Source organism: Symphalangus syndactylus, chromosome 19 (genome assembly GCF_028878055.3).
Source record: "Symphalangus syndactylus isolate Jambi chromosome 19, NHGRI_mSymSyn1-v2.1_pri, whole genome shotgun sequence".
NCBI lineage: Eukaryota > Metazoa > Chordata > Mammalia > Primates > Hylobatidae > Symphalangus > Symphalangus syndactylus.
Genome location: NC_072434.2, coordinates 91,402,572 through 91,428,509, shown reverse-complemented (window position 1 = coordinate 91,428,509; position 25,938 = coordinate 91,402,572). Strand labels below are relative to the sequence as shown.

The 25,938-nt window shown below is 41.8% G+C and overlaps 2 protein-coding genes across 3 annotated transcripts in view; one reads left to right on the top strand and one right to left on the bottom strand.

The window, feature by feature from the left end:
• ZNF670 (zinc finger protein 670) overlaps positions 1-25,618 on the top strand; it is a 40,493-nt gene extending 14,875 nt beyond the window's left edge. Inside the window, exons 2-4 of one of the 2 annotated variants that reach the window (XM_055234711.2) lie at positions 22,807-22,933; positions 23,466-23,526; positions 23,904-25,618. In XM_055234711.2, coding sequence (XP_055090686.1) covers positions 22,807-22,933; positions 23,466-23,526; positions 23,904-24,882 — 1,167 coding nt within the window. In that variant the 3' untranslated portion in view covers positions 24,883-25,618. The remainder of the gene's footprint in view (positions 1-22,806; positions 22,934-23,465; positions 23,527-23,903) is intronic. The other variant, XM_063613549.1, reaches the window with a different exon arrangement.
• On the bottom strand, positions 18,147-18,839 carry LOC134731913 (DNA primase small subunit-like). The gene has a single exon (XM_063613563.1). The coding sequence runs from the start codon at positions 18,749-18,751 to the stop codon at positions 18,290-18,292; it is 462 nt and encodes a 153-aa protein (XP_063469633.1). The 5' UTR covers positions 18,752-18,839; the 3' UTR covers positions 18,147-18,289.
• Positions 25,619-25,938: the final 320 nt, after the last annotated feature.

The window sequence follows — 25,938 nt, the reverse complement described above, 5'->3', positions numbered from 1 at the left end:
AGAGTCTGTGACCCGAGTGTCCGTGGTGCAGCTCAGCCCTCAGTGCCCTCCAGTGCAGGGTGAGGCTGTGCCAGTCGCTGGGATCCCAGGCATCCTGTCACTGCTCCAGCAAATTTGCCCTGGCCCAAGGCCCTCTGGGAAGCTCTGTGCCCACAGCCCCATGTCTCCCTCAGATTGTGTGGCTGTGACGGGAGAGTCATCGGAGGAGAGTTTTCACTTAGTGTGCAGGGTTTGTGTGGAGGGGCAGGGCAGTTGTGGTCCGTGGGGTCACCGGTTCTCCTTTCTCCCCGGGTGTCACCTGTTTTCCTCTGAATCTTCAAAATGTATGAAAAACAGAGTCTCAGATCCACCATCTTGTCCTCCCCAGCCTAGCTCCTCCTAAGGCTGGCAGTAAATTCCCCAGATTCCAGTTTCCCTTTTTTTTTTTTTTTTTGGAGTTTCGCTCTGTCCCCCAGGCTGGAGTGCAGTGGCGCGATCTTGGCTCACTGCAAGCTCCGCCTCCTGTGTTCACACTATTCTCCTGCCTCAGCCTCCTGAGTAGCTGGGACTACAAGGCGTGTGCCACCACACCTGGCTAATTTTTTGTATTTTTAGTAGAGACGGGGTTTCACCATGTTAGCCAGGATGGTCTCGGCTAGTCTTGGTCTCCTGACCTTGTGATCTGCCCACCTCAGCCTCCTAAAGTGCTGGGATTACAGGCGTGAGCCACTGCGCCTGGCCTCCAGTTTCCTTTTCACATTCCAAAATGCCACTTTCCCTCTCTAGTTCACAATATTATCAACTATTTGTTTCCTATGATACATTTTGAATGGATACTATTTTGTCATTTGTTTCAATGAGTAATGGATGGCACCTTTTTTTTTTTTTTTTGAGATGGAGTCTCGCTCTGTCGCCCAGGCTAGAGTGCAGTGGCGCGATCTCGGCTCACTGCAAGCTCCGTCTCCCGGGTTCACACCATTCTCCTGCCTCAGCCTCTCCGAGTAGCTGGGACTACAGGCGCCCGCCACCACGCCCGGCTAATTTTTTTTTTGTATTTTTAGTAGAGACGGGGTTTCACCATGGTCTCGATCTCCTGACCTCGTGATCCACCCGCCTCGGCCTCCCAAAGTGCTGGGATTACAAGCGTGAGCCACCGCGCCCGGCCGAGACTGGCTTTTCTGGCTGCATGGGGACTGGGTGAGGCCTGTCACTGCTGGCTTTCTCCCACTTCCCTGGCAGCCTATATGATACAGCAGAGGCAGCCATAGTACCCCTGGAAACAACTCCATTGGCCTGAATACCACACCACCATCTCCCACAGTGGCCTCAGCAAGCTTCTCCCAAGAAGAGTCTGAGCTCAGACACCCCTAACCTTGCCCCAGCCTGATGGTTCTTCTCTACCCACCTTGGTAGCCAAAGACAAAACACATACTTTTTTGGGAACTCTATGACCCCACCCATTACCTGAGAAACCTGAATACTTATTCAGGTGACATTAGGGCAAGCTGGTATCCGCCTATATTACCGCAGCTGATGCTGTCTTGAAAGTGCCACCTCCTGGCTGGTGGCCAACCAATGCAAGCCATTACAGCAACTCATAACAGAATGACCCTGCTCCAAGAAAGCAGCAAACAACTGCTAATTCCACCACCTGTAACATCCTGGCTAACCACAGGTTCTGAGTCTGTCCACATGAGAAGTTCATTGCTAGCATAATTAGCATTCAAGAAAAACAATGCACAAAAAAACAAAAAAAACCAAAAAACCTACAACCAGGGACCCTCAGAGAGTCCACCTGACTCCCGTGCTACATCCAATGAAGCAGGTATTGGTATCCAGGCAAAGAGACCTGAAGAGATCACATCACAGGACTCTTTGCAGACACTCCCCAGTACCAGCCCAGAGTCCAGCACCTCCAATGGGTGGCTTGACCTAGAAGAGCTGTAACAGTCACTGCCTTCTGGGTCTCAGGAAGCCCATCCCTAGGGAAAGGGGGAGGGCACCACATCAAGGCATCACCCTGTGAGACAGCAGAATCTGAACCACAGCCCTTGAGCCTGAGATCTTTCCTCTGACATAGTCTACCCAAACGAGAAGGAACCAGTAAAACAATTCAGGTAATATGACAAAATAAAGTTCTTTAACACCCTCAAAAATCACACAAGCTCCCCAGCAGTGGATGCAAACTAAGAAGAAATCTGAATTGCCAGGAAAATAATTTAGAAGGTTGATTATTAAGCTACTCGAGGCACCAGAGAAAGGTGGAAACCAATTTAAGGGAATTACCAAAAAAAAAAAAAAAAATACAGGATATGGACGAAAAAATCTCCAAACACATATCATCAATAAAAAACAATCACAACTTCTGGAAATGAATGACACACTTAGAGAACTGTGAAGTACACTGGAAAGTTTCAACAATAGAAGTGAACATGTGTAAGAAAGAACTTCAGAGCTTGAAGACAAGGCTTTCAAATTAACTCGATTTGCAACAAAACAAAAAAAAAAAATGAAAAAAGAACAAAGCCTCTGAACCTAGCAATAATTGGTGTTCCTCAGGAAGAAGAGTACTAAAATTTTGGAATTCTTATTTGAGGAAATAATTGAGAAAAACTTCCCTGGCCTTGCTAGAGATCTAGACATCCAAATACAAGAAGCTCAAAGAGCACCTGGAAAATGTATCACAAAAAGATAATCACCTAGATGCCTATTCATCAGGTTATCTAAAATCAAGAAGAAGGAAAGAATCTGAAGACCTGTGAGGCAAAAGCATCAGGTAACCTAGGAAGGAAAACCTATCAGATTACAGCAGATTTTTCAGCAGAAACCCAACAAGCTAAAAGAGATTGAGGTGCTATCTTTAGCCTCCTTCAACAAAATAATTGTCAGCCAAGAATTTTGTATCCAGTGAAACTAAGCTTCATAAATGAAGGAAAGATAAAATTATTTTCAGACAAGCAAATACTGAGAATTCACCACTACCAAACCAGCACTACAACTGCTAAAAGGAGTTTTTTTTTTTTTTTTGAGATGGAGTCTCACTCTATCGCCCAGGCTGGAGTCTCCTGCCTCAGCCTCCCAAGTAGCTGGGACTACAGGCACCTGCTACCACGGCCAGCTAATTTTTTGTATTTTTAGTAGAGATGGGGTTTCACTGTGTTAGCCAGGATGATCTCAATCTCCTGACCTCGTGATCCGCCCGCCTCGGCCTCCCAAAGTGCTGGGATTACAGGCATGAGCCACTGCGCCCCATCTAAAGGAGTTCTAAATCATGAAACAAAACCTCAAAAAATACACCAAAATAGAACTTCCTTAAAGTATAAACCTCACAGGACCTATAGAACAATAACACAATGAAAAAAAAAACCACCAAGGTATTCAGGCAGCAACTAGTAGCATGATTAATAGAAGAGTACCTTACATCTCAATGCTAACGTTGAATGTAAATGACCTAAATGTCTTCACTTAAAAGATACAGAATGGCAGAATGGATAAGAATTCACCACTGGGCATGGTGGCGCATGCCTGTAATCCCAACACTTTGGGAGGCCGAAGTGGGCAGATCACGAGGTCAGGAGTTCAACAGCCTGGCCAATATGGTGAACCCTCATCTCTGCTCAAAATACAAAAATTAGTTGGGCATGGTGGTGCGTGCCTGTAGTCCCAGCTATTAGGGCGGCTGAGGCAGGAGGATTGCTTGAACCTGGGAGATGGAGGTTGCAGTGAGCTGAGATGGCACCACTGCACTCCAGCCTGGGTGACAGAGTGACACTCTGTCTCAAAAAAAAAAAAAGAAAAAAGAATTCACCAACCAAGTATCAGCTGTCTTTAAGAGACTCACCTGACACATAAGGACTCACATAAATCTAAGGTAAAGAGGTGGAAAAAGATACTCCATGCAAATGGATACCAAAAGGGAGCCGCGGTAGCTATTCTTCTATCAGACAAAACAAACTTTAAAGCAACAGCAATTAAAAGAAAGAGGAGCATTATGTAATGATAAAAAGACTAGTCCAACAAGAAAATATCACAGTCTTAAGTCTATATGCACCTAACACTGGAGCTCCCAAATTTATAGAACAATTACTACTAGACCTAAAAATGAAATAGATGGCAACACAATAACAGTGGGGGACTTCAATACTCCACTGACAGCACTAGACAGGTCAAGACAGAAAGCCGACAAAAAAACAATAGTCCTGACTATATCCATAGAACAAATGGACTTAACAGATATTTACAGAATATTCTACTCAACAATTGCAGTGTATACATTCTGTTCATCAGCACATGGAACATTCTTGAAGATATACCATATGATAGGCTACAAAACAAGTCTCAATAAATTTAAGAAAAAATCATATCAAGTACTCTCTTAGACCACAATGGAGTATAATTGGAAATCAACTCCAAAAGGAACACTCAAAACCATGCAAATACATGGAAATTAAATAATCTGCTCCTGAATGACTGATTGTTGGGTCAACAATGAAATCAAGATAGAAATTTAAACACTTTTTGAACAGAATGATAGTAGTGACACAACCTACCAAAACCTCTGAGATACAGCAAAGGTGGTGCTAAGACAAAAGTTTGTATCATTAAAGTTTGAACAAGTACAAATAGACCATCTAAGGTCACAGCTGAAAGAACTAGAGAAACAATAACAAACCAAATCCAAACCCAGCAGAATAAAAGAAGTAACAACGATCAGAGCAAAACTAAATGAAATTGAAACAAACAAAAAATACAAAAGATAAATGAAACAAAAAGCTGGTTATTTGAAAAGATAAACAAAATTTATATACCATTAGTGAGATTAACCAAGAAAAGAAGAGAGAAAATCTAAATAAGCTCAATTAGAAATGAAACAGGAGGGCCGGGTATGGTGCCTCATGCCTGTAATCCCAGCACTTTGGGAAGCCGAGGTGGGCAGGTCGTGAGGTCAGGAGTTCAAGACCAGCTAAAAATACAAAATTTAGCTGGGCATGGTGACGCATTCCTGTAATTCCAGGTACTCAAGAGGCTGAGGCAGGGGAATCACTTAATCTGGGAGGTGGAGGTTACAGTGAGCTGAGATCGTGCCACTGCACTCCAGCCTGGGTGATAGAGTGAGACTCCATCTCAAAAAAAAAAAAGGGGGAAATGAAACAGGAGATATTACAAACAATACAACAGAAATACGAAAGATTTCTAAGGCTACTTTCAACACCTTCGTGTGCCCAAACTAGAAAACCTAGAGGAGATTTATGAATTCCTGGGATTATGAAACTCTCCTAGATTAAATACGAAATAAATAGAAAGTCTAAACAGACAATAGCAAGGAGCGGCATTGAGATGGTGATATGATTTGACTGTGTCCCCACCCAATATCTCACCTTGAATTGAGAGACCAGGTGGAAGTAATTGTTCTCACGAAACCTGATGGTTTGGCAAGTTTCACCTTCAGTCATTCTTTTTCCTACCACCATGTGAAGAAGGTGCCTTGCTTCCCCTTCGCCTTCTGCCATGATTGTATTTCCTGAGGCCTCCCCAGCCATGTGGAACTGTCAGTCAATTAAACCTCTTTCCCTTACAAATTACTCAGTCTCAGGTATTTTCTTATAGCAATGTGAGAATGGACTAATACAGTAAATTGATACTGTAGAGAGTGGGGTGGTATTGCCGGGCGCGGTGGCTCACGCCTGTAATCCCAGCACTTTGGGAGGCCAAGGTGGGCGGATCATGAGGTCAGGAGATCGAGACCATCCTGGTTAACACGATGAAACCCCGTCTCTACTAAAAATACAAAAAAATTAGCCGGGCGTGATGGTGGGCGCCTGTAGTCCCAGCTACTCAGGAGGCTGAGGCAGGAGAATGGCGTGAACCCGGGAGGCAGAGCTTGCAGTGAGCCGAGATGACACCACGGCACTCCAGCCTGGGTGACAGAGCGAGACTCTGTCTCAAAAAAAAAAAAAAAAAAAGAGTGGAGTGGTGCTATAAAGATACCTGAATATGTGGAAGTTACTGTGGAACTGGGTAACAGGCAGAGATTGGAACAGTTTGGAGGGCTCAGAAGGAGACAGGAAGATGTGGGTAAGTTTGGAACTTTCTAGAGACTTGTTAAGTGGCTTTGACCAAAATGCTGATAGTGATGTGCACGGTTAAGTCCAGGCTGATGTGGTTTCAGATGGAAATGCGGATCTTCTTTGGAACTGAAGCAAAGGTGACTCTTGCTATACTTTAGCAAAGAGACTGGCAGCATTTTGCCCCTGCCCTAGAGATCTGCAGAACTTTGAAACTGAGAGAGATGATTTAGGGTATCTGGGAGAGGAAATTTCTAAGGAGCAAAGCATTCAAGAGGTGACTTGGGTGCTCTTAAAAGCATTCAGTTTTATGCATTCAAAAAAAGGTGGTTTGGAATTGAAACTTATGTTTAAAAGGGAAGCAGAGCATAAAAGTTTAGAAAATTTTCAGCCTGACAATGTGATAGAAAAGAAAACCCATTTTCTGAGGAAAAATTTAAGCCAGCTGCAGAAATTTATATAAGTAATAAGGAGCCAAATGTTAATTGCCAAGACAATGGGAAAATGTCTTTAGGACATGTCAGAGGTCTTCATGGCAGTCCCTCCCATCACAGGCTTGGAGGCATAGGAGAAAAAGATGGTTTCGTGATCCGGGCCCCAGGGCCTTGCTGCTTTTTGTAGTCTTGGGACATGGTGCTGTGTCCTAGCTGTGGCAAAAAGAGACCAATGTACAGCTCAGGCCATTGCTTCAGAGGGTTCAAGCCCCAAGTCTTGGCAGCTTTCACTTGGTGTTGAGCCTGTGGGTACAGAAAAATTAAAAATTAAGGTTTGGGAACCTTCACCACAATTTCAGGATGTGTGGAAATGCCCGGACATCTAGGCAGAAGTTTGCTGCAGTGGCCTAGCCCACATGGAGAACCTATGCTAAGGCAGTGTGGAAGGGAGATGTGGGATTGGAATCCCCACACAAAGCCAAGTTAAGAATCGAGGTTTGGGAGCCTCTGCCACAATTTCAGAGGATATATGGAAATACACGGACGTGTAGGCAGAAGTTTGCTGCAGTGGTGTAGCCCACATAGAGAATCTATGCTAAGGCAGCGTGGAAGGGAAATGTGGGGTTGGAATTCCCACACAAAGCTCCCATTGTGGCACTGCCTAGTGGAGCTGTGAGAAGAGAGCTACCATCCTGCAGACCCAGCATGGCAGATCCACTGACAGCTTACAGTATGTACCTGGAAAAGTCACAGACAGTGCCACCTTGTGAACGCAGCCAGGAATGGGGCTGTACCCTGCAAAGCCATAGGGGTGGAGCTGCCCAAGGCCATGGGAGCCCACTTCTTGCATCAGCATGACCTGGATGCGAGACATGGAGTCAAAGGAGATCATTTTGGAGCATTAAGATTTTATTGCCCCACTGGATTTTGGACTTGCATGGGGCCTGTAGCCCCTTTGTTTTGGCCCATTTCTCCCATTTGGAACAGGTGTATTTACTCAATGCCTCTACCCCCATTTTATCTAGGTAGTAACTAACTTCCTTTTGATTTGACAGACTCATAGATGGAAGGAACTTGCCTTCTGTTAGATGAGATTTTGGACTAGGACTTAAGGATTAATGCTGGAATGAGTTAAGATTGGGGGATTGTTAGAAAGGCATGATGGAAGTAAAACTGTCACTGTTAGTTGATGATAATCATATACCTCGAAAATCCTAGAGACTCACCCAGAAAGCTCCTATATCTGATAAATAAATTCATTAAAGTTTCAGGATACAAAATCAATGTACACAAATTGTAGCACTGCTATATACCAACAGTGACCATGCTGAGAATCAAATCAAGAATTCAACCTTTTTTGGCCGAGTGTGGTGGCTCATGCCTGTAATCCCAGCACTTTGGGAGGCCAAGGTGGGTGGATCACAAGGTCAGGAGATGGAGAGCATCCTGGCTAACATGGTGAAACCCCGTCTCTACTAAAAATACAAAAAACAAAATTAGCCAGGCTTGGTGGCGGGTGCCTGTAGTCCCAGCTACTCGGGAGGCTGAGGCAGGAGAATGGTGTGAACCTGGGAGGCGGAGCCTGCAGTGAGCCGAGATCGTGCCACTGCACTCCAGCCTGGGTGACAGAGCAAGACTCTGTCTCAAAAAAAAAAAAAAAAACTCAGCCTTTTTGACAGCTGAAAGAATAAAACAAAACAAAAACCATGGGGATATAATATCTAACCAAGGAAGTGAAAGACCTCTACAAGGAAAACTACAAAACATGGCTGAAAGAAATTACAGGTGACACAAACAAATGGAAATGCATCCCATGATCATGGATGGGTATAAGCGGTATTGTGAAAATGTCCATACTGCCAAAAGCAATCTACACATTCAATGCAATTTCCATCAAAATAGCATTAGCATTCTTCACAGAAGTAGAAAAAACAATTCTGAAATTCATATGGAACCAAAAAAGAGGTCACATAGCCAAAGCAAGATGAAGTAAAAAGAACAAATCTGGAGGCATCACATTACCCAACTTCAAACTGTACTACAAGGCGGTAGTCACAACGGCATGGTACTTTTATAAAAGTAGACACATAGACTGATGGAACAGAATAGAAAACTCAGAAATGAAATCAAATACTTAGAGCCAACTGTTTTTCTACAAACCAAACAAAAACATAAAGTGGGGAAAGGACACCCTATTCAACAAATGATAGGCCAGGCACGGTGGCTCATGCCTGTAATCCCAGCACTTTGGGAGGCCAAGGCGGGTGGATCACCTGAGGTCAGGAGTTTGAGACCAGCCTGACCAACATGGAGAAACCCCATCTCTACTAAAAATACAAAATTAGCTGGATGTGGTGGCGGGCGCCTGTAATCCCAGCTACTTGGGAAGCTGAGGCAGGAGAATTGCTTGAACCTGGGAGGTGGAGGTTGCAGTGAGACAAGATCATCCCATTGCACTCCAGCCTGGCAATAAAAGCAAAACTGCCTCAAAAAAAAAAAAAAAAAAATGGTGCTGGGATAATTGGCAACCCACACGTAGAAGAATGGGACTGCATCTTCTTCTTTCACCTTAAAAATCAACTCAAGATGGATTAAACACTTAAATTTATGATATAGAACTATCAAAATTCTAGAAGATAGCATCAGAAAAACTTTTCTAGACCTTGGCTTGGGCAGAGTTCATTACCAAGAATCCCAAAACAAATGCAACAAAACAAAGATAGATGGGACTTAATTAAACTAAAAAGCTTCTGCACAGCAAAAGAAATAATCAGCAGAGTAAACAGACAACCCACAGAGTGGGAGAAAATCTTCACAATCTGTGCATCCGGTAAGGTACTGATATCCAGAATCTACAAGAAACTCTAATCAGCAAGAAAAAAAACAAATAATCTTACCAGAGTGGGCAAAGGATATGAATAGACAATTAGATATACAGATGGCTGACAAGCGTATTAAAAAATACTCAACATCACTAATTATCAAGGAAATGCAGATCAAAATTACAGTGTGATACCATTTTAGTCCAGCAAGAATTTGCCAAAATTAAGAAATAAAAAAATAATAGATGTTGGTGTGGACGTGGTAAAAAGGGAACACTTCTACACTGCTGGTGGGAATGTAAACTAGTACAGCCACTATGGAAAACTGTGGTGATTGCTTATAGAACTAAAAGTAGATGTATCATTTGATCCAGCAGTCCCACCGTGGGGTATCTACCCAGAGGAAAAGAAATTATATGAAAAAGACACTTCTACACACACGTTTATAGCAGCACAATTCTCAATTGCAAAAATATGGAGCCAGCCCAGATGCCCATCAGTCATTGAGTGGAGATACACACACACACACACACACACACACACACACACACACACACACCACTCCATGGAATACTAAGCCATAGAAGGAACAAAATAATGGCATTTGCAGCAACCTGGGTGGAATTGGAGACCATTATTCTATGTGAAGTAACTCAGGAATGGAAAACCAAACATTGTATATTCTCATTTGTAAGTGAGAGCTAAGCTACAAGGATGCAAAGGCATAAGAATGATGTAATGGGCCAGGCGCGGTGGCTCACACCTGTAATCCCAGCACTTTGGGAGGCCGAGGTGGGAGGATCATGAGGTCAGGAGATCGAGACCATCCTGGCTGACACAGTGAAACCCCGTCTCTACTAAAAATACAAAAAATTAGCCAGGCGTGGTGGTAGGCACCTGTAGTCCCAGCTGCTCAGGAGGCTGAGGCAGGAGAATGGCATGAACCTGGGAGGTGGAGCTTGCAGTGAGCCAAGATCGTGCCACTGCACTCCAGCCTGGGTGACAGAGCAAGACTCCGTCTCAAAAAAAAAAAAAAAAAAAAAAAAGATGTAATGGCCTTTGGGATCTCAGGGGAAAGAATGGGTGGAGGTTAGGGATAAAAGACTGCATACTGGGTACAGTGGTTACAGTGTACACTGCTTGGGTGATGGGCACACCAAAATGTCAGAAATTACTACAGAAGAACTTATCCATGTAATCAAACACTACCTGCTCCCCAAAAACCTACTGAAGTTAAAAACAGCACAAAAGAAAGATCATCTAGTGCTAAAAATAAGGGTTTTCTCAGGTCTTTTCTAAAAATTATGTTTTTCTAGGCAGGCACACAGTTTTCTGAATTCCCTAGTACACCTGTGCTTTTTAGTACTCTAATATATGAAAGAAATTTTTACTCCAGCTTTTTCCTGGGTTGTAGGTTGGTCTATTGTCAGGCACAATCTGTTGTTTCAGGTGGCGGCAGACTTTTTGTTAACTTAACATTTTCAAGTAATTCTTTCCAATTTTTCACATAAATTGCTTTCTGCCTTATTTGGAATGGAGAAGAGAGTCTTGTTTTAGAGATTTGGCAGCCTCCAGCCAAATTGTATCATAACCATCTAGTAATTTGTATATTTGATCTCTACTTCCTGTAAAACCAATGACCAAGGTTCCACACTGCAAACTTGTGATTTTGTCTTCAAGACTGGTACTAAGTTGGATTGGAGCAAGGAAAAGTAAAATCTTGATCAGGCTTTTCTGCTTTTGGCATTGTGGTTTTTTGTTTTTTGTTTTTGTTTTTTATTCTGTATTTGCATGTTTGCTACAAAGCCTTTGATGGCTTTTAAGAGTTTTGAGAAAGATGTTGTTAACAGTTCTGCCTGTTTAAATATTTTAGGGAGGGACAGGTGTTTGGCAAGGCTTACTGTGTCATTTTGCTGCCTTCTTTCTTACTAGACTCCCTGTTGTATTTCATTGATTTATATGATTTTCTTTGTGCCATTACAACAGTCTATCTAGTGTAGTGTTACTTTGAAGCAGTTTTGAAATTGTAAAGTGTGAGTTGTCATACTTTGCTTTTTTGCAAGATTGTCGTGGTGCTCTGAGTCCTTTGCAATTCTATGTGAACTTGAGCATCAAGTTTTTGATTTTTACAAAGCAGTTCCCTGGAGCTCTGACAGGGATTGTATTAAATACATAGAGTGTTCTGGGGAGTATAACCATCTTAATAATATTAAGCCTATTGAGCTATGAACATGGGATGAGTTTCCGTTCATTTAGATTGTCAACTTTTTTCAACAAGGTTGTCGTTTTTAGAGTAGAAGTTTTGTACTACTTCTCTTAAGTTTATTTCTGTGTATTCTTTGTGTGCTGTTGTAAATGAATTGTTTCCTTTACTTGAATTTTCATATATTTCAAGTATATAGAAGTGGAATTCGGTTTGTGTATGTTTTACCTTTGACTTTGGTGAACACATCATCTTGGTTGTTGCCAACTTTTGAAAATTACACATAATGGTGCCATAAACGTCCTTGTGCAGGGTTTCATGTGGAGATATATATATATATATATATTTTTTTTTTTTTTTTTTTTTTTTGAGATGGAATCTCACCCTGGTGCCCAGGCTGGAGTACAATGGCATGATCTCGGCTCACTGCAACCTCTGCCTCCTGCGTTCAAGCGATTCTACTGCCTCGGCCTCCTGAGTAGCTGGAATTACAGGCGCGCACCACCACGCCTGGCTAATTTTTTATATCTTTTTTAGTAGAGACCAGGTTTCACCATGTATGGACCTATATTTTTAACTCATTTGGGTAAACCTTTTGGAATTGGTTTGGCTTCTAGGAGATATCTTCTCTATGACATGAATGGGGTTGAGAACAATTCACTTTGTGACACTCAAGTGAGAGTGAGCTGATTATAAGGTCTCTGTAAAAGCAGTGTATATGTGTATTTGTATGTTTGAGAGCCATGATTTTTCAAGTATTAATGTCTTGCTGTGTAACAGACCTTTTAGTAAGTGTGACAGTGAATCAAACGGAACCAACATCCCTGTCCACTTGAGGCTGACACTCTAGGAAACGAGAGGAAAGATACAAGTAACATACAAAATAATTCAGTTGTGGTCTTGCTAAAAAGGGAGGGAAAGGTGGTGAAGAGATCAGAGGCCTGAGCTGGTTGTGTCTCTCTTAGAATCCATTGGTATCTTTGGGCCATTATCTCTGAGGGTTAGTGAGCCTGTGTGTCTGTGTGTGGGTGTCCCCACCTGTATGTGCAGTTGCGGTGCGTGTCTGGGTGCTGTCTATATCCGCTTTGTAAACTCTGGAATATTTTTTTCTAACTGATTTCCTGGAGCACCTTCTTTACCATGTTAAATAGAAGTGGTAAGAGGAGGATGGAATTGGATATTTCTACCCAATGTTTAGCTCTGGTAAAATTTCATTTGGTTAGGCCTTTGAGAAATGGTTTATTTTGCATGCAGAAATATTAAGAAGATAATTCTTTGGGCCTGAATAAAAATGTCTACTTTCTTTCTCTTCCTTCTGGAAGCTGAAACTGATTTTTCTGTGATCTTCACTGGTGTATTAGTTTGTTTTGCATTACTATAAGGGAATACCTGAGACTGGGTAGTTTATAAAGAAAAGAGGTTTATTTGACTCACAGTTCTGCAGACTGTACATGCATGGCACCAGCATCTGCTTGGTTAGTAGTAAGGCCTCAGGAAGCTTTTACTTATGGGCAAAAGCAGAGAGGAGCATGTATGTCACATCAGAAGGAGATTCCAGGCAATTTTAAACAACCAGCTCCCATGTGAACTAAAAGAGTGAGAATTCACTCAGTACCATGAAAACAGCATCAAGCCATTCATGAAGGTTCAACCCCCATGACCCAAACACCTCCCCCAGGCCCTCCTCCAACACTGAAGGTTACATTTCAAGTGAGACTTCATGGACACATGCATCTAAACCTAATTTCACCCCTGGCACCCCAAATCTTATGTCTTCTCACATTGCAAAACTCATCCCTTTTTAATAGTTCCCCAAAGTCTTTTTTTTTTTTTTTTTTTTTTTTTTTTTTTTTTTTTGAGACGGAGTCTCACTCTGTCACCCAGGCTGGAGTGCAGTGGCGCAATCTCAGCTCACTGCAAGCTCCGCCTCCTGGGTTCACGCCATTCTCCTGCCTCAGCCTCTCCGAGTAGCTGGGACTACAGGCGCCCACCACCACGCCCGGCTAATTTTTTGTATTTTCAGTAGAGACGGGGTTTCACCATGGTCTCAATCTCCTGACCTCGTGATCTGCCCGCCTTGGCCTCCCAAAGTGCTGGGATTACAAGCGTGAGCCACCGCGCCCGGCCTTTTTTTTTTTTTTTTTTTTGAGACGGAGTTTTGCTCTTGTCACCCAGGTTGGAGTGCAATGGTGCAATCTTGGCTCACTGCAACCTCCGCCTCCTGGGTTCAAGTAATTCTCCTGCCTCAGCCTCCCGAGTAGCTAGGATTACAGGCATGCACCACCACACCTGGCTAATTTTTTGCATTTTTAGTAGAGACAGGATTTCGCCATGTTGGCCAAGCTGGTCTCGAACTCCTGACCTCAGGTGATCCTCCCGCCTCAGCCTCCCAAAGTGCTGGGATTACAGGCGTAAGCCACTGCACCCAGCCTGTTCCCCAAAGTCTTAACTTTTGCCAGCATCAACTCAAAAGTTCAAATTCTCATCTGAGACTCAAGGAAAGTTTCTTTCACCAATGAGCCTGTAAGATTAAAAAGAAAGGCCAGGCGCGGTGGCTCACGCTTGTAATCCCAGCACTTTGGGAGGCCGAGGCGGGCGGATCACGAGGTCAGGAGATCGAGACCACGGTGAAACCCCGTCTCTACTAAAAATACAAAAAATTAGCCGGGCGTGGTGGCAGGCGCCTGTAGTCCCAGCTACTTGGAGAGGCTGAGGCAGGAGAATGGCGTGAACCCGGGAGGCGGAGCTTGCAGTGAGCCAAGATTGCGCCACTGCACTCCAGCCTGGGCGACAGAGCGAGACTCCATCTCAAAAAAAAAAAAAAAAAAGATTAAAAAGAAAAAAGTTCTTTACTTCCAAGATACAGTGGTGGCACAGGTATTGACTAAATATTCCCATTCTAAAAGGGAGAGATTTGCCAAAAGAAAGGGTAACAGGCTCTGAAACCCAGCCGGGCAGACATTAACCCTTAAAGCTCCAAAAAAATCTCCCTTGACTCCATGTTGCACATCCTGGGCACATAGATGCAAGGATTGAGCGCCCAAAGCCTTGGGCAGCCTCACTCTCCTGTGGCTTTGCTGGGTGCAGCCCATGTGACTTCTGACATATTAGAGTCAAATGCTTGCAATGTTTCCAGGCTCGGTGCATGCTGCTTGTGGCTGTACCATTCTGGGGTCTGGAAGGCAGCAGCCCTGTTTCCACAGCTTCGCTAGGCAGTGCCACTGTGGGGACTCTGTGTGGGGGCTTCATCCTCACATTTCTCGTGGCACTGCCCTAGTAGAGGCTGCCTGTGTGGTTCCACCCCTGTGTCAGGCTTCTTCTTGGGCACCTACATTCCTGATACATCTGAAATTTAGGTGGAAGCTACCAAGCCTCCTTAACTCTTGCATTCTATGCACCTACAGGCTTAACACTAAGTGGAAGCCACCAAGGCTTATGGCTTGTGCCCTCTGGAGCAGTGGCCTAAGTGGTATATGGGGCCTTTTTAGCCAAAGCTGGAACTAGAGCTACTGGAATGCAAGGAGCAGTGTCCTAAGGCTGCACAGGGCAGTGATGCCTTCAACCTGGTACCCCAAACTTTTTCCTTTTAAGCCCCTGGGCCTGTGGTGAGAGGGGCTGCCACAATTTTCTGAAATGCATTACAGGTCTTTTTCTTAGCCTCGTGGCTGTTGGCACCTGACTCCCCTTTAGTTGTGCAACTCTCTCTTACACGTCATTGCTCCATAGGCTGCTTGGATTCCGTCTTTACCACAGGGCCAAGTTGCACATTTCCCAAACTTTTATGCTCTGCTTCTCTTTTAATCACGTTTCAACTTTAAATCACTTCTGATTGTGGGGGGCAAAGAAGCGACCATACCACCTCTTGAATCTTTTGCTGCTTAGAAATGTCTGCCGCTGGAGACTCTTAAGTTATTACTCCTAAATTAAACCTCCTACAAATCCTTAGGGCATGGACACAATGCAGCCAAGTCTTTGCTAGGGTGTAACATGGGTGATCTTTGCTCAAGCTCCCCAAAACTTCGTCATTTCCATCTAAGACCTCTTTGGCCTGGCTTTCACTGTCCATATTTCTGTCAACATTTTGGTTTCAATCATTTAACCACTCTAAAAACTTCTAACTTGCCTCATCTCCCTGTCTTTTTCTGAGCCCTTGAAAGTCTTCCAGCTTCTGCCTGTTACCCAGTTCCAAAGCTACTTTCACATTTTCAGGTATCTTTATAGCAACACCCCACTCCTCAGTGCCAATTTTCTGTATTATTCCATTTTTCCATTGGTATAAAGTAATACCTAAGACTGGGTAGTTTATAAATAAAGTAGGTTTATTTGACTCACGGTTCTGCAGGCTGTACAAGCATGGCACCGGCAGCTGCTTGGCTTCTGGTGATGCCTCAGATGGAAGGTGGAGGGGGAATAGGCAAGCCACATGGTGAGAGAGGGAGTCAGAGAGAGGAGGAGGAAGGTCCAGCCTCTTTTACATACCCGGCTCTCCTGTGAACCAACAGAGAACTCATTACTTCAAGGACAGCACTGAGTCATTTATGAGATGCCTGCCTCCATGACCCAGATGCCTTCCCCTAGGCCTACCTCTAACATTGGAGGTCACATTTAAACATGAGTTTTGGAGGAAACACACAGCCAAACCGTATCAACTGGTAATGTTTGTGAATGTAAAACTCATAAATTACTGGGGATCCCTAAGCCTGGGCACCCAGGAGATGTTCTCAAACTTGAGCAGCTCACCAGTTTCAGTTTGGTTTTTCCTATACACATAGTGCTACTCACAGAGGGTTCTTAGGGTTTTCTCATCAAGTGAGTTACGATTCTCTGGATGTGCCTCTGTCTCTCTAATTTGGTTTGGTAGTTTTTACTGGGAACTCAATTCTTTAATGGTTAATCTTAGAATTGTTTAGTTAAATTTATTTGCCTTTTATTGTGAATGTGAATGTTGCTTTTTTTTTTAACTTTTGTGTTCTGGGGGTACATATGCAGATTTGTTACATGAGTAAATTTCATGTTTCTGTGTTTTGCTGCACGAATGATTTTGTCACATAGATAGTGAGCATAGTGCCTGATAGGTAGTTTTTTTTACTCTCACATTCCTCCCATTCTCCCCCTCAGGTAGGCCCCAGTGTCTATTGCTCCCATCTTTGTGTCCATGTATACTCAACAGTTAGCTTCCATTTATAAATGAGAACATGTGGTATTTGGTTTTCTGTTAATGCATTAATTTGCTTATGATAATGGCCTCCAGCTGTAGCCATGTTTATGCAAAGGACATGATTTAATTTCTTATAGCTGGATAGTATTCCATGGTGTATATGTACCACTTTCTTTTAAATCCAGTCCACTATCGATGGGTGTTTAGATTGATTCTGTGTCTTTGATATTGTGAATAGGGCTGTGATGAACATACAGGGGCATGCGTCTTCTTGGTAGAACAACTTAAATTCCTTTGGATCTATATCCAGTAATGGGATTGCTGGGTCAAAAGGTAGTTCTGTTTTAAGTTTTTTGAGAAATCTTCAAACGGCTTTTCACAATGGCTGAACTAATTTACATTCCCACCAGCAGTGTATAAGTGCTCTATTTTCTGTGCTACTTTGCCACTATCTGTTAAAGACTCTTTAATAATAGCCTGAATGTTGCCTTTGGTTTTTTGGGGTTTTTTTTCCAATTATTTCTCCTTTTATTGCTCGTTCCATGAACCTTGACACTGTCCTTTGGTGGTCTCAAGAAATCTTCTCAACATAAATTATTTTTCAAGCAAAGGAAAATTTACTTTGAGCATTAAGACACATACGGCCGGGCGCGGTGGCTCACGCTTGTAATCCCAGCACTTTGGGAGGCCGAGGTGGGCGGATCACGAGGTCAGGAGATCGAGACCAAGGTGAAACCCCGTCTCTACTAAAAATACAAAAAAAAAAAAAATTAGCCGGGCGTGGTGGCGGGCGCCTGTAGTCCCAGCTACTCGGAGAGGCTGAGGCAGGAGAATGGCGTGAACCCGGGAGGCGGAGCTTGCAGTGAGCCGAGACTGCGCCACTGCACTCCAGCCTGGGTGACAGAGCAAGACTCCGTCTCAAAAAAAAAATAAAATTTAAAAAAAAAAAAAAAAAAGACACATACATAGTTCTGCTGTATTTGTTAAATGGCTCTTGGAGCATTTGATCCTTGGTTGAAGGCAGAAGATACCCACATTGGTTTGAGGAGCATTGTCTTCTGAAATCTTTTTGTAAATCACTCCTCTTAAGAAGTTCTCTTTTTTGGTGTTTACCCAGGTTTTCAAGAAGTTGTTCAAAAACTTTCACATAAGGTGCTAGACTGGTCTTATAATCTCTGGTTCTATGTTTAATATCAGATTGAGCTTAATTTTCCTTTTTTCCTCTTCATTAGTGGAAATGGCATCCAGTTCATGGCAGATGAGGCTTATGGTTGGAACAGTAAATGGATCAAACCGATCCACTTTCTGCAAATCAGTAGGCACAGAAATGCGACCTGTTTTAGGATGAACACTAAAAGGGCTCTTCAGTAAATGATTGATTTCTTTGTTGACATTGATACCTGTCATGGAAACAGTCCTGGAGCATAATCTCCCACTGCAGCCAGGGTCCACATTTTCATTTTTGATGTTATTCTGACATCTGCTGGTGCTCCCAATGCTGAAGTGAATTGTGAGACTTTTGGAACCTTTGTTGAAGTTCATCCTGAATTGTTTCAGGAACAAGGGCTAAAATATTATCCCAGCTTTTGTTATTTTTGAGAATATCTTGATTAACCAAGGCATATTCTTCAAAGTTTTTTATTATGTTTATAGATTTTCTGACAAAAGGGTGAATTTTTTTCAGTTAGGTGAACTTTCTTTTTAACATCTTGACTACGCTTTACAAGGCTCAAATACTCAACTATCCCAGAATATACCACCGAAGACAGTTTTCTAAGTGATTTATCACAGACCGAACAATGTACACCCCTCCTTCCAGAATACACCCGGAGACGACGCTTAAATCCGAAGTCCTCCTTCAGTGCAGTGTCGGTGTTGCGTATGGCCCTTGTCATGAGGCTCCAGCACTTAGAACATGTATCTGCAGAACTACAGCATCTCCTCACATTGTCATAGTCTGTCATGTCAGTGTCCAACACCAGTTCTTTTTCCTGAGCCTGGAAAGCTCCCAGCTTCACTGTATTGTGTTGATTGGGTCTGTGGGAATATACTGCACCTGTATCAATCTTGTATGGATTCATTTTCTGCATCTCCTTTTCCAGATCACTCTGGTTGTTGAAGGATTGGTATCGGATGTAATGTCATCTTTCAATGTGAATGAAAATTCACAGTGTTGGGCGTAATTCTTTATCACTCTGCTGTAGTTGAGCCAGTTACAGTAAAGAATAGGGAAAGAGCCTCTGGTAATAACATTTGAATAGCTCAGACAGCTTGGTGGGGTCAAACATTTTCGTGGAACTCAGAACTCAACCCAGGAAGCTTGACCGTTGCCTTTTATGCTTACTTGCTCGACTGGAAATCAGAAGTGTCTGTCTCCATTTTTTTCTTTTAATTGACTGCTGTCACCTTTTAATCCTAAACTTTCTTTCTTCTACTTCTGACCTCACATCAGGATATGGTGAAAACAAGCCTGGGTGCTCTCTCTGGGTTTTGGCAGCAGATTGAAACCATGTAAATCTTTTCCCTTGAAACTGAATTCTCACCCTAGCTTTCCACCTACCCTCAACAGAAAACACAGGCTTGGCTCCTTTTCTTCCTCATTCAAACCATATCAAACCACCTTAAGGCTGGGCGTAGTGGCTCAAGCCTGTAATCCCAGCACTTTGGGAGGCCGAGGCGGGCGGATCACGAGGTCAGGAGATCGAGACCATCCTGGCTAACACGGTGAAACCCTGTCTCTACTAAAAATACAAAAAATTAGCCAGGCGTGGTGGCGGGCGCCTGTAGTCCCAGCTACTCGGGAGGCTGAGGCAGGAGAATGGCGTGAACCCGGGAGGCAGAGCTTGCAGTGAGCCGAGATCGTGCCACTGCACTCCAACCTGGGGGACAGAGAAAGACTCCGTCTCAAAAAAAAAAAAAAAAAAAAAACACCTTAAAAGTCCTGACCTAATGGATCCACAAGTGTCAATTTTCTGAGTAATAATTTCCTGCCCTCTCCAAACACATCTCTCTGCCCATGACCGTCACACTTAGTACCACTAGCAGAATGCTCAGACATTGCCCACCACCGTGTGGTTCTGTCTTCTCTTGCAATGACTTGCTAATCGGTTCTTCTGCCTGGTATCCGGTGTGTACTTTAGCTGCTTGCTGAGCAGCTAGCACTGTGAGCTGTGCTGCTCGATTTACTTACTTCTGTGAAATCTATAAATCACGACTCAGATCACGTTATAAGGCAAAGAAACATAAAAATTGTTTTCTTTTACATTTTAATTAATTTTTAAGTTTTCTATTATGAAATACAGTAAGAACGAGTAAAACATTTGTCAAGAGTTTTAGTAATAATAGTTGAAGCAACTTGGAAATTATAATTAAAATTCTTAACTGGGCCTCGTACAGTCATTAAGAGTCATTAAGAGTTATCTCTTAGTTGACTACTGTTGTGATTCTTTGGCTACTTTTTTGCATTTTTATCATCTGTAATTTTTCAGTTCCATTTTGCTTTACTTGAACTTTCTGTAAATGAGTAAGAATGGAATTAAAACAAAAAGGTTTATTGGTGATTTCCTTGTGTCAGTATGTTTCACACATGCTAGTGCCTGAGGCTGTGGACCATTTAATTCAGCCGTCCATTCTAATGATTCTGATGTTAGGGCTTTTTCAAGTGTATTTTTTTGCTTTTTGGAAAAACAATGCTCCTATAATTTTATGCCACATCTCCAAGTGCAAATGCACAGTAAATTCTCTGAACATTTTAGAAAAATTAATGGGCTACACATTGTGGTAAGTTCACATTAGAGCATTGGAGAGTATCAGTTGACTCCTTCTTCCTTCGTGAGTAACCCGTTTGCCATGGCCGTCATCACATGGATTGATTTTTTTTCTTCTAGTCAATTTCAAATGTCATGTACCTATTTTCTATTTTCTCATTACCAAGGAAGTTGACTATTTAAAAAAATAGATGGTCTTTCATCTTCTTTTAAGTATGCTTTGCTTATTTTCTCACTTTTAAATCGTGTTCATTTTTACACTTCATACTAATTCTTTTATATTGCATGTATTAGTTTTTTTCCCACTGCTTTTTGCCTTTTAATTTCCTGAATATTAATATATGTGAATTTGTCAGTTCCTTTGTTTTTTTCTATTTAAATGAATTCTGCCCATTTTTCTGTCCAAAAATACCCCTATTTTCCTTCGAAGTCTGAACATATTTTAGTTTTGTCTTTCACATTTGAAATAAAGAACTTGATTATTGTTCATGGAATAGAGGGGAATGCAGTGTACTTTTTCAGTTAGTACCAGTTTGCTCTACTGTATGTTTTAAGGTGCTTTTGATTTCTTCCACTATTCTGGAATGCTCTGTCATTAATGAACTTTACATGTAAAATTCCTGCTTACAGGCCAGGCAGTGGCTCATGCCTATAATCCCAGCACTTTGGGAGGCCGAGGCGGGCGGATTATCTGAGGTCAGGAGTTCAAGATCAGCCTGGGCAACACGGTGAAACCCCATCTCTACTAAAAATACAAAATTAGCCAGGCGTAGTGACACATGCCTGTAATCCCAGCTACTCGGGAGGCCGAGGCAGGAGAATCACTTGAACCTGGGAGGCAACGGAGGATGTGGTGAGCCAAGATCACGCCATTGCACTCCAGCCTGGGCAATAAGAGTAAATCTCCATCTCACCAAAAATAAATAAATAAATAAAATTAAAAAAAAAAAATTCCTGCTTATTTAAAACTTTTTTCCCTTTTGGACTATTTGTTTATCTCCATGTTAATACTGTCCTGAATATTATAGTTTGAAAATTTCTGATACATGGTAAGGAAGCCATTGCCCTATTGTTTGGAAGACTTTGACAATTCTTAGACTTTTTTTTTTATTAGGTTTGGAAAAGTAGTTTTCAGTTGCGAATAAAGTGTCTGCTTTGGGGATTGATGGAATTTTTTAAGGCTATTTCAAAGAGGTGATATCTTGATGACATTGAGTTTCTTAGCACATGTACTATCTTTCCACTTACTCCATTGCACTTTGTTTTTATCCAATAGAAATTTTAAAATTATTTTGTTTGTGTTATTAAAGATAAATTATCAGTCTTATTTACAACTGGATTTAATTTGGTCTGGAGTAAACTACTTGCAAGCTTCCAAATATTTTCTTATTATAATCACGTTGATGCCTCATTTCTCCAGTTAACAAGTTGTAACAGCATATGAGAAATATTGTTTACCAAGAATGCTCATTAGAGACTTAATACTCAGAGTGTTTTTCAGAGCTGATCCCCTAGGTACCACTGCAAGAATGGAGTAAAGTAGTAGGCTTTCAGAAACAAAACAAAACTGGAGTTCAGCGAATAATATATTGTTTGCATAAGATTGTTTACATATTGTGAACCACTCACTTAGGGTGATGAGATCTGTCAAAAAAATCTATTTTCTCACTCCAAAAGGTCAGGCTTTGTGAGCAGGTATTTCTAAGGATATGTAGTCTTAAGACTTAATACTGACTGTTATACACAACAGATAGCATGATTTTGTTATGAGAGGCCCTCAAGATAAAATCTACGCATAGAAATTAGGGGTGACCTCATTTCTTACAGCACAGTTTATTCCCTGCACCTGCCAATGAGACAGGTGTTCCTACTCTGCTGTTGACTTTCTGAATAGTTTCTTTTTTTTTTTTTGAGACGGAGTCTCGCTCTGTCTCCCAGGCTGGAGTGCAGTGGCGCAATCTCGGCTCACTGCAAGCTCCGCCTCCCGGGTTCACACCATTCTCCTGCCTCACCCTCTCCGAGTAGCTGGGACTACAGGCACCCGCCACCACGCCTGGCTAATTTTTTTGTATTTTTAGTAGAGACGTGGTTTCACCGTGGTCTCGATCTCCTGACCTCGTGATCCGCCCGCCTCGGCCTCCCAAAGTGCTGGGATTACAAGCGTGAGCCACCCCGCCTGGCCCAATAGTTTCATTTTAGCATGAAGAATGTTGAGTGGGAAGCAGTAAGTGCAGACAGAGAGTAAAGTTCTGATGACCAGGTCATGGAAGAAATGTTTGAAGTCTGCAGAATTATGTTACAATTTTATGAGATGAGTATAGATTCTTAGTACTGTCTGTCTAAGCCATCCTCCTCTCCACATATGTGCGATATTCTAGGATTCAGTGTCATTTGAAGATGTGGCTGTGACCTTTACCCAGGAGGAGTGGGCTTTGCTGGATCCTTCTCAAAAGAATCTCTATAGAGATGTGATGCAAGAAATCTTCAGGAACCTGGCTTCTGTAGGTAAGAATAACAACACTTTTTCATGTAGTTGATTAGAAAACAAGTGTTTTGGCTGGGCGCGGTGGCTCACACCTGTAATCCCAGCACTTTGGGAGGCCAAGGCGGGTGAATCGCCTGAGGTCAGGAGTTCAAGACCAGCCTGGCCAACATGGTGAAACCCCATCTCTACTAAAAAAATACAAAAATTAGCCAGGCATGGTAGCAAGCGCCTGTAATCCCAGCTACTTGGGAGGCTGAGACAGGTTAATTGCTGGAACCTGGGAAGTGGAGGTTGCAGTGAGCCAAGATTGAGCCACTGCACTCCAGCCTGGGCAACAAAGAAACAATCTGTCTCAAAAAAAAAAAAGAAAGAAAAAAGAGAAGAAAAAGAAAACAAGTGTTTCTTGGTTATGAATGTTTCCTGATTTGGCGTGTGGAAAGGGAGTACTTTGGTGAAAAAAATTAGACATGGTCACAGTATATAGTGAACCTTGAATCTAGCAATTTTTAAAGTTTCTAATCATTTGAATAATCTTATGGTTGTACATTGTAGGAAACAAATCAGAAGACCAGAATATCCAAGATGACTTCAAAAATCCTGGGAGAAATCTAAGGTAATTTGCATTCACAAGAGCAAAAAATGCCCCTTGAGGGAATCTTAGCATGTCGTAAGTTTTTAAACAGACAAAACAAATAAGAACCACTAGAAATTTTTTTTTTCCAGAAAAGTCTTAGCAAAAAATACACGTGAATGTAACATCAGTGTTCAATATTTTCAGAATATTTTACTTGGAAACACCACTAAGATACTGTACATGTGACTTATCACAGTTATAATAATGATAATAGTTATGGGGGACCCATATCTTATAGTAATTATTTACTTTAAAACAGTTTAGACATGGCAAGAAACTTGCATTTTCCATGGTATTAGTAGCAATGTAAACCATGAATAAATGTACCCTTAATGATGTGTTTATCATTTTTACAGCAGTCATGTGGTAGAGAGACTGTTTGAAATTAAAGAAGGCAGTCAATATGGAGAAACCTTCAGCCAGGATTCAAATTTGAATCTGAATAAGAAAGTTTCTACTGGAGTAAAGCCGTGTGAATGCAGTGTGTGTGGAAAAGTCTTCATATGTCATTCAGCCCTTCATAGGCACATCCTATCTCACACTGGAAACAAGCTATTTGAGTGTGAGGAATGTCCAGAGAAGTTATATCATTGCAAACAATGTGGGAAAGCCTTTATCTCTCTCACCAGTGTTGACAGACACATGGTAGTACACAGTAGTAATGGGCCTTACAAGGGTCCAGTGTATGAGAAGCCTTTTGATTTTCCTAGTGTATTTCAAATGCCTCAGAGCACTTACACTGGAGAGAAAACATATAAATGTAAACATTGTGATAAAGCCTTCAGTTATTCAAGTTATCTTCATGAACATGAAAGAACTCATACTGGAGAGAAACCCTATGCATGTAAGACATGTGGTAAATCATTCACTTTTTCCAGTTCTCTTCGCCAACATGAAAGATCTCATACTGGAGAGAAACCCTATGAATGTAAGGAATGTGGCAAAGCCTTCAGTCGTTCCACTTACTTGGGAATACATGAAAGAACGCATACTGGAGAAAAACCCTATGAATGTATAAAATGTGGCAAAGCCTTTAGATGTTCCAGAGTCCTCAGAGTCCATGAAAGGACTCACAGTGGAGAAAAGCCCTATGAATGTAAACAATGTGGTAAAGCCTTCAAATATTCCAGTAACCTATGCGAGCATGAAAGAACTCACACGGGAGTGAAACCTTATGGATGTAAGGAATGTGGTAAGTCATTTACTTCTTCCAGTGCCCTTCGAAGCCATGAAAGGACTCATACTGGAGAAAAACCCTATGAGTGTAAGAAATGTGGTAAAGCCTTCAGTTGTTCCAGTTCCCTTCGAAAGCATGAAAGAGCTTATATGTGGTAAAAAACAACAACAACAACAAAACACCTCTGTGAATGTAAGAAGTGTGTTAAAGCTTTCAGTTATTCTAGTTTCGTTAGAACACGTGAAAAAATTAAAAACTCACACTAGAGAGAAACCTAACACATGTAAGGAAGATTAGAATATATGCAATTTTCCTAGTTCCCTTCTAAAACTTAGAAGAACCCGTCCTGGGAAAGAACGTCATAAAATATGAAAAATGTGTTAAAACACTTCATTTTCCTAGTCACTTTCAAATATATTTTTATCAGTGGTTCATTGTTAAAGAAGGTGTCTATACTTTAGATTTTCAATTTTTTGCAAGGAATCATGGAGCTGAGAATTTCATAGATACTTTGTAAGCCATAGTACACTATGAGCTTAATAGGCTGTGTTTTGTTTCTCATCAGTTAACATAATTTTTGTCTATTCATTTAAAAATTTGTTGGATCCCTAGACTAAGATGAAATGTATTTCTAATAGTAGGCGATTTTAGTTTTCATGTAGTTGTTTAATTGTTCTCTAATTAATGGACCGTTGAAAAATGAGTTCCTGTTAATTGTTGGAAATTTCTTACTGATCTTATGTGGGACGTTTTGGTTATTCCCCATTTTATACATATGTGTGTGTGTGTGTGTATATATATATATATATATTTATTCTACCTTTTTATGGGAAAACTACTTTTTTGTTGTAAAGATTTTCTTCATTTTCTTTGCTAATAAAGAGTTGTTATTAATTTGCATGTATGTGAATTTTATATAGTCTAATGTACATTATTATTTTCATTTTCTTTCCTTTATTCTTTGTCATTATTTTTGGCTGTTATTTGCATAGTTCACTTTTTTAAATACTGTTATGTTTTTAGAGAGGGTCTCACTCTGTCAGCTAGGCTGAAGTGTAGTGGTATAGTCATAGCTCAGTGCAGCCTCAAACTCCTGGGTTCAAGTGATTCTCCCACCTTAGCCTCCTATGTAGCTGGAACTACAGACACATGCTGCCATGCTCAACTAATTATATAATTTGAAAAATTTTTTATAGAGATGGGATCTCGCTATA